The sequence below is a fragment of the Tetrao urogallus genome (genome assembly GCF_951394365.1).
Source record: "Tetrao urogallus genome assembly, chromosome: 6".
NCBI classification, from domain to species: domain Eukaryota; kingdom Metazoa; phylum Chordata; class Aves; order Galliformes; family Phasianidae; genus Tetrao; species Tetrao urogallus.
This window is the reverse complement of record NC_136819.1, coordinates 3,008,446-3,022,454: the sequence shown is the minus strand read 5'-3', so window position 1 is coordinate 3,022,454 and position 14,009 is coordinate 3,008,446. Positions and strand designations below refer to the sequence as shown.

General features: G+C 44.2%; 1 protein-coding gene across 1 annotated transcript in view; it reads right to left on the bottom strand.

The window, feature by feature from the left end:
- SPON1 (spondin 1) overlaps nt 1-12,918 on the bottom strand; it is a gene marked incomplete at both ends in the record, with an annotated part of 182,770 nt that extends 169,852 nt beyond the window's left edge. Inside the window, 2 exons of the mRNA XM_079536927.1 lie at nt 6,709-6,815; nt 12,696-12,918. Coding sequence (XP_079393053.1) covers nt 6,709-6,815; nt 12,696-12,918 — 330 coding nt within the window. The remainder of the gene's footprint in view (nt 1-6,708; nt 6,816-12,695) is intronic.
- Nucleotides 12,919-14,009: the final 1,091 nt, after the last annotated feature.

Sequence of the window (14,009 nt, the reverse complement as noted above, 5' to 3'; positions counted from 1 at the left end):
TGGAGTTCACACCATCTCTAAGCAGTCTGTGGTACTGCCTTACCATCATCACAGAGAAAAGTCCTACTCTGCCTTGTTTCACCCTGTACCTGCTGTCTCTCGTTCTCCCAGCATCCATGGTGAAAGAGTTCATATAAATCCCAGCAAGCTCTCAGCAGAAGGTCTCTTTTCCTATTAAGCAATAAACCAGTAAGCTACAGAAAAACACTCGGAGTTGACATAAGCAAGTTATCAAAAAAAAATTCAGTATTTTTCCTCTTAATAAATGCTAGCCAGTACTTCAAGCATGCACTGTAGTCAAACACATAATATCTACAGATTTCTTATGTTTTCTGGTTTTGGCTGTGCCTTCATATGGCTTCAATAACTAATCCCAAAAGACATGGCAACTACATATATGATTTGAAAAAATTTCTGTGGTGTAACAAGCTGGTATGTAGTATAAGCAAAAAATGGGTGACTGAACATAAAAACGCCTCATTTGAACACAAGCTCAAACAAGAAGAAACAAAATAAAAGTAAATGAAGGGTCAAAAAACAAACAAAGTGATTAGAATCTAATTTGCTTTTTCTACAGTGTCATCAGCAGCAAATAATACCTACCACAGAGCTGTTCCCCTTCTAAAAGTTCCCAGCACTCATCACTTTTGTTTTACAGAATAATCTTTTACTGTCTGAAGCAATACAGTTTTTAACCACAACCTTGCCAGTAAGTGGTTCAGGTCTACCTCTTCCAGTGTACTGGAGATTTTTCTATGTAATCTCATTCCAAGAGTTTGTTCACATCTTCCCATCGCTATTACTCGTGACAGATGCCTTTTATTTTATAAGCTCAAGTTTTAACCCCTGAGTATCACACTGTGGAAGTCAGGGAACTCTAGAAAATGTGTGGAAGTTTACACCAAGGACAACAAATTCCATCCTACGCACAATAGGAATTAGAGCCCATTTTACCACTGAATTTGCCTAGAATAACGTGCACAGTGATTCTCATGAAATAATTCCAAGGCAAGACTGAATTTAGCAGAAATTCGGGAATACTCCTAACCTTTCACATTTGCCAGAGACTTAAATATGACATTTAACTTTACAGATTCAAGATTCACCTCTCCCTTCTCAGTCTCCAAATCGCATACCTGGCATATCCCAATTCTCTCATCTTTAAGCTTCTATAATAGCATCGGATCATGAACTTAATGATTGTATGCAGCTGTTTCACATTGATTTAGCTCCTGCTGATGATGGAACTACTGATCAAAACTTCAGAAACAGAATTTTCATTTAGGGTTTTGAATGCAACTGCACACACACCCCCTTTTTGGAAGCAGGGTCGTACAGCAGCCATCTCTCTTTGGAAAGCCAACACACCTACACCTGCTTTGTATTCCTCCCTGATAAATGTAAGCAAGGTACACAAGTTGCGGCCATGTAATTACTAGGTTTAAAGCTGCAAGGAAATAAATAGCGCCCATCCTTTTCTTACCTCCTCTCACTTCATCTGTCACTTGAAGACTAAATTTCCTACCTGTAAATTCACAACCCTCCTCCACGAAAACCTCAGAGTTCAACATTTTAGCTAGAGGGGAACGTTACTTTTTCAGTGCTGTGAGGAAGCTTTACTGAGAAACTTAAGCGACACGATTTCACTATGAACTGGAAATCAATATCACAATTTGCAAACCACTGGATGAGTCAGAGTCAAGTCAGAGAGTCAAGTCAGAGTAGAAATGTGTTATTTCCATATGCTTATAGACAGCACAATGACTCTTGTCCAGCAATAAGATGCTGGGGAGGTACAGAATGCAAACAGGAGCAAAACACTGGGCAAGTCCTGAACAAAACTACATCATTCCATCCATCAGAGAGTAAGCCATTTACTTGTTGTCTGATACACTCATACATGGGCATAAGCTTTCTTAAAAAGAAACAAACATCAGTAATTAAAAGCTTGATAAAGAACAGCGGCCATTTTTAAAAATATAAACTAAGTTAGAATACAAATACAAGATCTAATATATCTTCAGATGTGGCCAAAAGCCTTTTAAAACTACTCTTTTCAAAATGCAGTATATCAACTGCTTAAAAAGATGCACAAGTCCTGTAAAATGCAGGAACACAACAACCAAGGGCTTGCTTTTCTAAGAGCTTCATAACAATATTTTCTAATCTGAAAGCTTTGGTAAACCCGTCAGTCAGCAAAACAGCATCAAAAGAAATGATCACCGTTCTGCAAACAAAGGCAACGTTATAACTTAAGAGAAAAGTGACTTAGGGCAAAAGACCACCAGAGCCTTACTTATCAGCTGCTACTTCAGGTTCCGTTACATGAATCTGCTTAAGCAGAAAACACCTAATTATTATAAACATCACACACACACATTTATTTTTTAAGCAAAACCTTGATTGTGCTCCTGTTCTTAACTAGTTTTTCACCACAGGGTGGTAAACTAAACTAAGAACTTCTTGACTCACTGTAAAGCAAAGAAATTGAAATTTGTTTTCTTGGCAGAGTAAAAGGACAGCTTCAGGTAAACATTCAGTAGCAAAATATCACAAAAACAGCAGACATAGCATAATAATTTAAGGGCAGATTAGGCCAAAACAGGACAGAGAAAAGTCTAGTTTTGAGTCTGTGTGACTCAGTTTATCCCCATACATGAGAAAAGCATGTCACATTTGCACACAACTGGCCGCTTCGCCATTTAACAAGTATTTACAATCCTCATAAACAGCAACAGCTTTTGGAAGAATGCTGGGCACACTGGAGGGACAGCACTACAGTTGAGAATTTCCTTGATAAATTGAAAATGCAGTCAAGATGAAATTCGGCAAGACAAATACAAAGATCCATACTGAGAAGGAATAAAACGGATAGGCATAAATGATTAATAACTACGTAGGCAACAGAATGTGCAAGAAAGGGCTTAGAAATTCATTATGGACCTCCTGTACAATACCAAAATGTTCCCACTGTACAGGTAAGTTGTGTACACTTAGATTTCTGCATGAAGAGAACAGAATTATGATATTCTCAAAGGACTATCCTGTCTGAATTCTATACGGTTGTGTACTAAGGGCTCAAACTGACTGACTTTGCACAGTTCTGGGCAACACAAGTAAGACTGCACTTGCAACATAAAAGGCAAAACTCAACAAGGAAAAATATGTTAATTTTAATAGCATTAAAATGGAAAGTGTAAGGAATTGGAGAGAGATTAAGGGAAACTTCAAAGTAACTGTCTCAGAAAATACCAAGGAAGCTCTTAATTCTGGAGGACTATCTAATAAGAGAACAATCTCACCACTATTAAAGACAACTCAGTTTAGACATCAGAAAAAGAGTTTTATATAGTTTTTCTTGAATTTCTCATAAAATATCAAAGGGTTTGAATGCTTGAAGAGATTATGAATCTCTTGTTGCTGTTGAACGCTTCTTGAAAACATTCAGGAAACACCCCCAAGGATTTTCTTGGAGCGTTTATTTTTCCTTTGAGAAGGAAGATGGATGAAATGAGATTCATGACTAAATTTCTATTAATCTATGTTATTTACCAAACTAAATCCATTGCACTGCATATACACGTAGATTAAAACGGCCCATATAGATACTGTTCTACAGCCTATCAGTTTGATTGCTGCCTTTGAGCAGAAGCTGCCCTCCAATTGCCTTCAGTTTGCAGACTGTTGCTCATCGTTACAAAGCAGAAGGATCAGCATTTTGCATGACAACAGTTGGGAGCAGCTCTTCTAAAGAGAGCAGTGGGACGGGCATCCCAAGCTTTAAGCGTGCTGCACTGCGCCCCAGCGCTGTGCAATTACCATTTGCATAAGTAAGAGCTGTGTTATTACATCCTGGTAATTCTGCAGCTGAATTTGGCATCTTTAACTCCCCAGTTATATTTAACGTAAAGTACGTTTGTGGGAAATAACGCCATTTATTTACGCTAAGCACAAATTGTGCTCTGGGCGTGCTGCAAGAACCAAGGAAAACAGTTTGGACGCATTGGTAAAGAACCAATAGTAACACATCAGATCTAAAATCCCAATTTTCTCAGTGAAAAACGGATTTAGAACAATAGAGTACAAACTGAACTTCTGTAATGGTCTCTACTCTATGACAAGTACAAAAGTAACAAAAAAAGTACAGGAGAAAAATACCTGCCCAACCAACAATTCTAACAGCTGTGCTCCTTACAGAATCAAGACCCAGCAGCTTAATGATTAATGAAGACTGACCATACCTGCTGACTCGCAGTCAAGGCAAAAGTAAATGAGCCATGAGAAGGTTGCAAGAGAGCAAAGCCACTGGGTAAACTCACAGCAGGCCGTCACAGCACATTCATCCTGCACAAGGGGCTGCAGAGCAAAACTTATTGCAGCACGACTGCGACCCCAAAACCCATGCATCCAATGGCTCTATCAGCTGCTGAGATACCAGTCCTTACTCAACACCTTCCTGCTCAAACACATGCTCCTCTGCTCTATTTTGAAGCATTACACACGTTGCTCAGTACAACCTTTAAACCAAAAGGCATGGCCCCATGGGATCCTCACCTGAGCACAGCTTCTGGTGTGGGTTTTGTCCACAGATGTCAGCATAACCCATATCTCATGATTGAAAAGCAGTACTGACAGGCTTGAAAACACGGTGGTTTATGCTCTCCAAGGGGGGAAAAAATGCGTTTGTCAACCTCAAGGCTCCTTCTATCAGAGCTTCAAGACTTGCTAAAATCAGTGAAGCACCTTTCCTCATGCAGTGCATTTTATGTTCTTTGCTGTAATTATTATTTGAACAGTAAATATCTCCTCATGGCAAGAAAGCATTATGCCAGTAGCCCACAAGTGGCATCCAGTCTTTTGCCACTATTTAACAGTTTGAGTTCTGTTCCATTAGCTCACTCATTGGATAACGTATTCCTCATTGGAGCACTGGAAATCCATAACTGCAAATGGCATGCATGTGATTGTACATGTTTTTTTTTCTTACTCTGCAAACTTATAAAATCACAAAGATCTTCACTGCAATGCAAACAGTGCAAACCTTCCTAATAAACTTCCCTTCTTCCCTTCTAGTTACTAGCATGTAGCCATCTTACAAGAGATACCAGTATTTAACAATAACACAAGCTCCCATGGAATAATTAAATAAAAATCTTAAACCTGTATGAACACAGGCAGGGCTGGCAGGATGTGAACGAGCTTCCATTAATGGTGTCGATGTGGGATGAGCACAATGAGCACTGCTTGCACCACAGAAATACAAATTTAGTTATGCATCAAATTTGAAGCTCTACCTGCCAATTAGAATACTGACTTCAGATTGCAATTGATACTGATTGATAATAAAACTAATTAAACAATCTTTCCTCCACTGAGACCCATCAGACTTTATTTTCTGAGTGTAGAATCTCCATTGTTTCCCACTCTGTGCTCCAGTAAAGCTTAGCGAGTTTCTCCCTTTGCATTAGATTTACACCTAGCCATAAGGGACACACTCAGGCCAAGTCTTTCCCACTAGTCATGCTATGGAGACATTAATAACTGAAACAGAGAAACTATTGGTGACTAGTTCATTTTAAAACTTATGAAGCAGACCATCTCTATTTCTTAACATCAGATGAGACCTGAACATTAGTTTACTTTTTAAAGAAAAATCCATATTAAACAGATTTTTCTGAAACAGCATTAAGAAAACACTAATTTTAAGGAGAGCTATTCCAACATCAATTGTCTTCTTACTTATTCCATATTTCCTTAAAAAATGTATGCAAGCTACAAAGACACCTCAAGGCACCTCAAACACATGTTGAGTTTGCATGTCATATTTGCTATAAATAAAAAACAATTGAATTTAAGAAAAGATGGTAGGATGCCCTTGGTAGCTACAGGTTAAAACTTCTGAGTATTTCTCTTCAAAAAATAGAGATGCTTCTTAGTGGCAAGTGAGTTACAGACAAAATTTATCGTTATTAAATGAATATTAGTATAGTTACCCATCCTGTAAACTATAATCAGTATATCAAACTGTATTTATAACTTTGGAAAGTCAAACAGCAAACAATCTCTCATTGGAGACAACACAACTACCCAATTTCTATCAGTTTTCATAAAATATGATGTGTGGTCTCCATTTCCAGAATTCTTTTCATGTGACATGATTCTGAAATAGCTCAAAATGCTATTTTGTGAATCATCAATCTGGATTCTGATTATTTTGATAATGATAAACAACATTCCATCCCACTGAATGCATTCATTAAGATCTACTAAGCATCAATAAAACAGCAGAACCTAATTTATGACTGGTAAAACAGTCATTACAGCTGTGGCAAGCACAATTCTCCAAACAGTAATCTACATATGAGTGGACAAGAATTTCTAAGCACGGAAATGCAAAAACTAAAACAGGAATAAAGCAAATTATATTCACTTTGGATAAGAAATTCAGGTGTCTCTATTTCAAATAATTAATGCACGTGTTCAACATTAAAAAAAAAAATGTGGAAAAGAAGGATGAAGCAGAAGTATCAGAGCCACGACCTCTTCAAGTGATTGCATGGCATATAAAGCACGTTACATGGTTCTCGTATCAGAATCCACAAATATTTATGCTTACTTCCACACGTTCTTCATCTTCTTGTGCGAGAAGTGGCTCCCTTGGAACCCAGCACGAAGGGAAACAGACTTGCAGAGGGAAAGATCTCTCACCTGAAACGTTCCCGCATGGTCTTCCTCTTTATCACCTTCTTTTCCTTCCTTCAGAGCAATCAGTGTGAATCCTCGAAAGTAGGCAGGAGTGGCGGCAGAAAGTGTCACTGACGTACCAGAAACAGAGAAAGCACACAGTTAATTGTGAAAACAGTCGTGTGCTCATCGTTTCACAGTTCAGCATGAAACGTGGCTGGGTTAAGTTGCTGTTAACAAAAGCTAAAGCACTAACAACAGCCAGCCAGAATACAAAAAATTTCAGTCCAAGTTTCCACGTAAACTGAAAAGCCCTACCAGAATACTGATGTGATGTGTCTCAGCTATTTTGTTCAAGCCCCTTTCTTTCCCCCTACATGAACAGCTTATCTGTTCAGCTGTACAGGAGGCTGCTTTGTGATGGTAGTGGTAGTGTTGAAGATCTTTTTGTCGTTTTGTTTAATTTCATGTGAAGGAACATCTCCCGAAACATTTGGCTTCAGCTTTTGTCCATCTCTCAGCCCAGACAAAGCTCTAGGCATTTGAGCACAGAAAATGTCTGACTACAAAGCAGCCTAACCACACCGCCCACCCCAGCAAGGCATCCCAGCCCATGGAGGTGCTAACTTTTCAACTAGCCTTCCTCTTCCTTAACCTCAGGACAGAACAGGACATAAAGTTAAACTCCTGGGTAAAGTAATGACTGTCCTGCCAGCTTGGGTACCCAAAGCATCCTACATATGAGCAAAACAGTAAAGCAAACTTTTTTTTTCTTTAATTTGGAATGACTTATTCAGCAGGTGGCTGTTGCTGCAGTTGGACATTTACCAAATGTGGCTAAGAAGAGAAGTCTCATCTTAGTGAGGCTTGACTACAAGCTGAGCTTGTGACTAAGATTTTCGGCCCTGAAGCCTTTCCTGTTATCTCAGGCTCTTGAGGCAGACCTCCATGACATTCTATGCTTTTTAGTGATGTCAGTGGGATGAGAGAAGCCCTAACAGCATTGGGAGTTGCCCTTAGTCTGTCTATGGCATGCTTGGAGAAGATATGACCAGAAGAACATGGACCAGAATAACCGAACAGCCCGGTCTGGTGGTCAGCAACCCTGCACACAGTAGGGGGTTGAAACTCAATGATCACTGTGGTCCTTTTCAACCCAGCCCATTCTGTGATTCTATGACTCTGTGAATAAAACACCCTCCTCCACGCTCCAATCCTCCATTTGCCTCCAGCACCTAAGCACCACCTAGGAGACCCTACCTGAGTTAGAGGTCAGCTATGACTCTTCTGAACGCTAGTAAGAAAAGGGGATTGGGGCAGAATTTTGAGGAAGGTCTTTGGGGGCATTTCAAAATCACTGCACTTTTCTCAACACCGTATGGGAATCCTAGTCTGAAACAGAGGAAAAAAAAAAAAAAAAACTTAAGAGAAAAACTGTTTGAACTGAAGGAAAAGAGTCAGAAAATCTGACTACTAAGTAACTAACTTCAAGCACGATGCAGACAGCACTGCTTGCAGTACACAGTTGTCATTCTCTAACGCTGACTGGCACAATAAAAACCAAAGACCACCCACAGCTTCCACGAGCAAAGCACAGCTTCACAGAAGAGCATTCAGGAGAGAGTACCTCGCACACAAACAGGGTGAGGAGTCCAAACACCACTCAGAGTTCGCGTGGAATACATGGACCTTTCTGACCTAGATATTCGCTGACTGAAAAATATAAAGCAGGATATTTGGAGGTTTCTAGCATTAAGGAGCTGTACCTGGGTCCAGGTCCCCTGCTGCTTGTACAAAGACATGCAGCTTTTCTGACCACCTGCGATGAATGGCTCAGAGAGATGCGCAAAAGGTTAAGAACTGCAAGTGCTGCATTGAGACCAAGGAGAGTTCTTGCTTTATTTGTGAACATCTATAGAAATACAAGGTATTGATGGGCATAATAGCAAGGCCCCCAGCTCTCATGATTTCCTGTGCACTTTTTCTGTTCTTTCCATGGAGTCTTATTATGAGCTTAAACGTCACCGTCTCTTAGGAGAAAGAAACATCATATGTACAGGAAGCGAGTGGCACCATAATAGGGCTAAAGTTTCCGATTACGTTTCTAAACATTGCTTCCATCTACTAATGCATCCATCTACTAACTGCTTCAAAATTAGCGTTATTAGCCCAGCTTTGCAAACATCTGCAGCCCCACCTAAACGAAAACCCACGGCCAGATGCAATAACTGAGAAGAGCACTGCTGCACTCAGTGAGGATGAAACCACCACGCTCTCTTGGATGCTGGTTCTTAGAAACTAATTGCCGTGAAGGTCTTTTACATGCAACAACTTTTTCCATATATTACATACAGTTCAAAAGTCTGAATCACCACAAGTAAAAGGATACACCAGAAATACTTAAATGCTTATGCAAGGGAACAGGGAATCCAGCTGTGAACTGACTCAACAGTTTTCACTGCCTTCCTCACAACTTCACAGCTCAGACCAAGCAGTTTCCAAAATCCTGAAGAAAACATCTACCTATAAAACAGAGGACGCTAAAACACCATAAAAGCTTTCAGCAGCAGAGAGAAAAAAAAAAAAAAAAAAAAGAAAAGAAAAAAAGATGACGAGAATTCCAAAGCCTGACTCATACTTTTTGAATGCCTGGGGTTAGCAGCACTCATGCTGCGGTTACACAGTCGCTTTAACCCAGAATAAATCCGTGCTTCATCCGACACGAGCGGCGCAGCCCTTCCCCCTGCACACCCGGCTGTGCAGGGAGACCCGGTGCCCCGGGAGTGCCGGAGCTGGGGACACCAGGCACAGCAGGGGGGACCCTGGAGCGGAGTGGTCCCGGGGGGCGTTTGGGTATCCCTGAGCTGTGCTGGGCCGACACTGGCATCCGATCTAGCTTAAAGCACTTCTGCCGGTTGCCCAAGCTCCGCGGTGCAGGGATAGATACCTGCCCTTACTGGCTACGGAGCGCTTGTGCCAGCAGGCAAACTGCAGCTCGCTTTGCTCTCGGAGCCGCCGGACCGCAGCTGGTTTTCACAAGAGATAGAGGCTCCGTGTTGCACAAGAACTGAAAGTCCTCCTCGGGCTCAACTCTGTTTGTGCCATTTGAAAGAGCAGCTGAGAATCCCTCCCACGGTGCTTACGTTCATTAGCGCTCATTGAACAATGAGAACTTCCCGTAAGGATCAATTAAACCTCAAAGTTGAGGACGGCACTTTAGAGAGAAGCTTATGTATCACCAGCTCCTTTTGTCTGCCTCCATCCCCCACCCGACAGATCCCCAGTTCCCTCACACGGTGCACACACACTCCACGCTCTCTCCCCCGCTGCTTCTAATACCTGCTTCTAATATTTACTTCTATCTGCAACTTGAGAAACGTGAACAGACATTTGCGGAATGAGGACTTGTTGAAGACAAGACAATTTGCAGGTTGAGCAGAAGGAAGACATGGAAAAAAAGAGACCCAACGATCCTTAGGGTTAGAAGGGGAAAGTCCACTTACAGGCTGAGCCCCAAACAAGATGCTAGGAATCTGTCAGGTTACCATCCTTAGGGAGAAAAGCCACAAAGTCCATCACTCCCATTTTACACATGAGGGAGGACAGGAGGATGGCCCCTCAGCCTACTGCTGCCTCGTTCCGGATCACCTGAGACAGCAGCAAGCGTCCTTACTTATGTTTGCTTGCTGCTACCAGTGTTTGGGGTCCAGAGGAGGTGCCACGCGAAAACAGAGATGACTGCATGCTCAGGACCATTTTCTTCTCCTCGTGCTCCATCGAGATGGAGAGCAAGACTTCAGCACACCCAGACAGACCCCTGCTGATCTAAAGGTAAGTAACCGCAGGAAGGCCTCTGAAGCTTTCCTGAAGACAACAAGGAGCAGCGACCCATGGTCTCCTGTATCCCACTGCAGCACCTCATCAACCCATGGATGCCCCTGCGCCACCCATTTGATGGAGCACAGAGCTCATTCCTGCACCATCCACCCTGCAGAAATCCCTTTTTATTCGGGAAGCTCACTAGGGAATGTGCCAAGGATCCAGATTGCATTAGATCAAACAGGGGCCATGGAAACAGGCAGATCTGGCTCCAACTCAGCTGAGGTTGTGTGAATCTTCTGCAGTGTAGTATATTGGGTAATCTGCAGCTAAAACCATCACAGGTGCGATACAATGCCACGCTTTACATGCATGATTACCTAACCTTCTGATAAAACAACAGTATAGCATTAGCTGTACTACAGAACAAGCTCTTAAAACTTCCTGTAAGGCTGTCAGTTCTAGTTATTGCCACGAATAGCATCCATATTACAGCAACATTTACTTATGTTCTTCCCACCATTCAGACAGTGTCCATGAAGGACAATTTGGGTACACTTCCATGCCAACTGAATGCTCTAATTCCAAATATCAAAACCCTGGGCACATATCTTGGTCTGCCTTTTAACTTTTTATTATTAAATGCATTTTTCTAAGATACTGCAATACACTAATGTGATTACTGAATTGAACAGTCTCCTAACATCAAGACCCGACAGATCTACAACACTTGTCCTACTGAGTCACCTGGGACTTTCCTCACCCCTACATTCCCATGGAATAGCAAACTCTCTGGCAGGCAAATGAAGATACCCAGCAATGCTTTCACAGACGTACGTTCTCAGACTTCCCGGGAACATTAACACATTTGTCACTGTCACAGAACCTGTCACCTTCTTCATGCTGCTTGGTGGGCGCATCCAGGTGACATGCAGCACGCACTCCTTCAGACATAAGTACTAACCCTAATGCCTGGAGCAGTCAACTGGTCAGTGGGAAATGCGTGTTTCCTTACAGCACATTAAAATATATCAGTTATTGGGGGAAAAAAACCCCACAAATCGATCACACAAAGTTACAGCCTAATGCTCCAAACAGGCTCATCAGTACAGCAGATATTTTTTCCATTCTTTTAGAGAACAAAACGCTTATGCCATGCGTACACTTTCCTCTCCCTATCTGTACTAAAACTCCCACGTTTGTGCAAGGGGAAAACATTGCTCTTTGCACTGACTCTAAGGAAGGTCAGGATAAATACTTAGAAGAAACTCTCAAAATCCATTTTCCAAAGTGATGATTTCCCCAAGAAACCATTCATTTTGCCTATAAAAGAGACGGACAGTGGTACCTAAAAAGCCCCAATCTCCTCACAGAGGACTTTAAAACACAAAGTTAAAAGAATATTCCAAGAAGGCTTGTTTCCAAAGGGGTTATATGCAGAGACAGGAAAAGTGGGTAAAACCTGTCCATGTTCTATTAATTAGAAGAATATGCTTAAGTATGCTTTGGAAGTTAATTTCAAGCACCGTACGCAAAACGTTCAACAGAGAATGAGTGTCTCCATCTCTTATTTACAATGGTCATTAGCAGAGTCTCCTCTGCCTCTTTCCTGTTTGAGCCATCTGTTCATTTCTCCAGGAAAAAAAACAGGGGGGGGTGGGATAAACAGAAGTGGAAAATGTGGGAAGCTGGCAGCATGCTGCATCACTGTTTGCCCATATGCTAACTCATTATATTAACATTCACATTTCGGGGCAAGAACAACCAGCTCCAAGTTCCCTCTCCTTCCTGCTGGATGGTGAAGCTTCCCCTCGCTGCGCTGCGTTTGCAGGGCTAGAAAGAAATCCCACAGAAGCGGGCGAGCGGGGGAAGAGCTCGTTTTGTATCCCATCAACTTGTAACGCTGCGCTAGAGCAGAGCCGGCAGAGAGAATTCATAAAAGAAAGGAAATTCCTCCTGATATCGAGTCGGTTCTCGGGAGCGAAAGCGATGCCGTGAAACGCAACTCGCTCTCACTTGTCATCAAAGCATCCCCAATAAAGTAAGGCGTGGGAGCACGTTCCCCTGCCCGAGCCCACGCAGTCGCACGCCGGGAGGGACGGGGAGCTGACAGGCAGGGACTCGCCGTAGTTTCGCGGACACTTGTCCAGCCCGTTCCCCCCGCCGTCGGAAGGAGGGGACGGCCAACTTACCGCGATAACTGTTTCCAGGTTTGTAGAATTCCGGATCGCCCTCCACCCTCAGGCTAAATTCATTGTACCCTTCCCGCCTGGTGCCTTGGGCTCGCAGGATCCGGCTGCAGTAGCCCTCGGATTTGGCGGCTTTCTCCAGGGTCTCGTCAGAGAAGCCCCTCGCCACCAAGGGGAAGGTCAGCGCCAGCAGCCGCAGGGCCAGGGGCCGCAGCCGCGCTGCCATCCTCGGCGCCCGCACAGATCGGGCAGCGCCGGGCGGCCCGGGGGAGGCTGCGGCGCGGAGAGGGGAGGGGAGGGGAGGGGAGAGGCGAGGAGGGGGCAGCGCGGGAGGAGGCAGGCGGGGGGGAGGGAGGGAAGGGGGAGGGCGGGAGCACGGAGCCGGCTCTCGCCCAGCTCCCGGCGAAGCGCTGCCTGCGCACGGCGCGGGGCGGCCTCGCTCTGCCGTCCGGGGCTGCGGGAGCCGAGCGCGGGATGGGACGGGGCGGGGGAGAGCGGGGCGGAGCGCGTCGCCCCACCGCCGCTCAGCGCCGCGACCGTGGGAACGCCGCCACTCCGAAGCGGTGCGAACGGCAGCGGCGCGCTGAATGCTGCTACAGGGAGCGGAGAACCGCGGGAGAAATTGACGGCAGAAGCGAGCCGAGCCCCCGGGGACCCGCCGAGCGCTGGGCCCAGAGGCGGCCCTGCATTCCCTGCCCGCGCTGCACGGGGCGGCGGCGGGGCTCGGCGGCACCCGAGTGCCTCAGGCTGCCGGGGGGCACAAAGCCAGCCGACCTCAGCCCCCGCTCGCTGCCAACGCGGGGCACTGGCTCCGAACGCGCTTCGGTGCGGCTCCCAAAGAAGTGCAGCAAATAGCGAGCGGCTCGGAGCCGCGCCTGGGCTGCTGAGACCCTAGTTGTAAGCGCTGGGGTTCTACACTGACCTTTCCGAGTTGTTCAGCAACAAGCTAGTGTTGCTTTGCCAGATAAAGGCGCTCTCCCATTGGGCTCTCTGCAAGCATGCTGAACATTTCACTTTCTGAAAGACTGCTGAGTGCTTCAGTACTGCAAGCCTGTCTGCACTACAGTAAAAAGGCATAAATACATAACATAAAGACTGCTTTATCAGTTATGTGAATTAGCACGGCCTCAAAATACACGTTCAACACACTTCATGTTAAGAACTTGTCTCATCCAGCTCCTCAACAAATGCAGAACTATGGTAGTGCCCACCCTTTCCCTTCACTGCTCCCCTCCCCTGGTTATGCACGGTGGTTAGTTGCGCCCATCCAAAGACCCACGTTCATTTTGATAATTAAATGAGTGACTACAGCTCAAT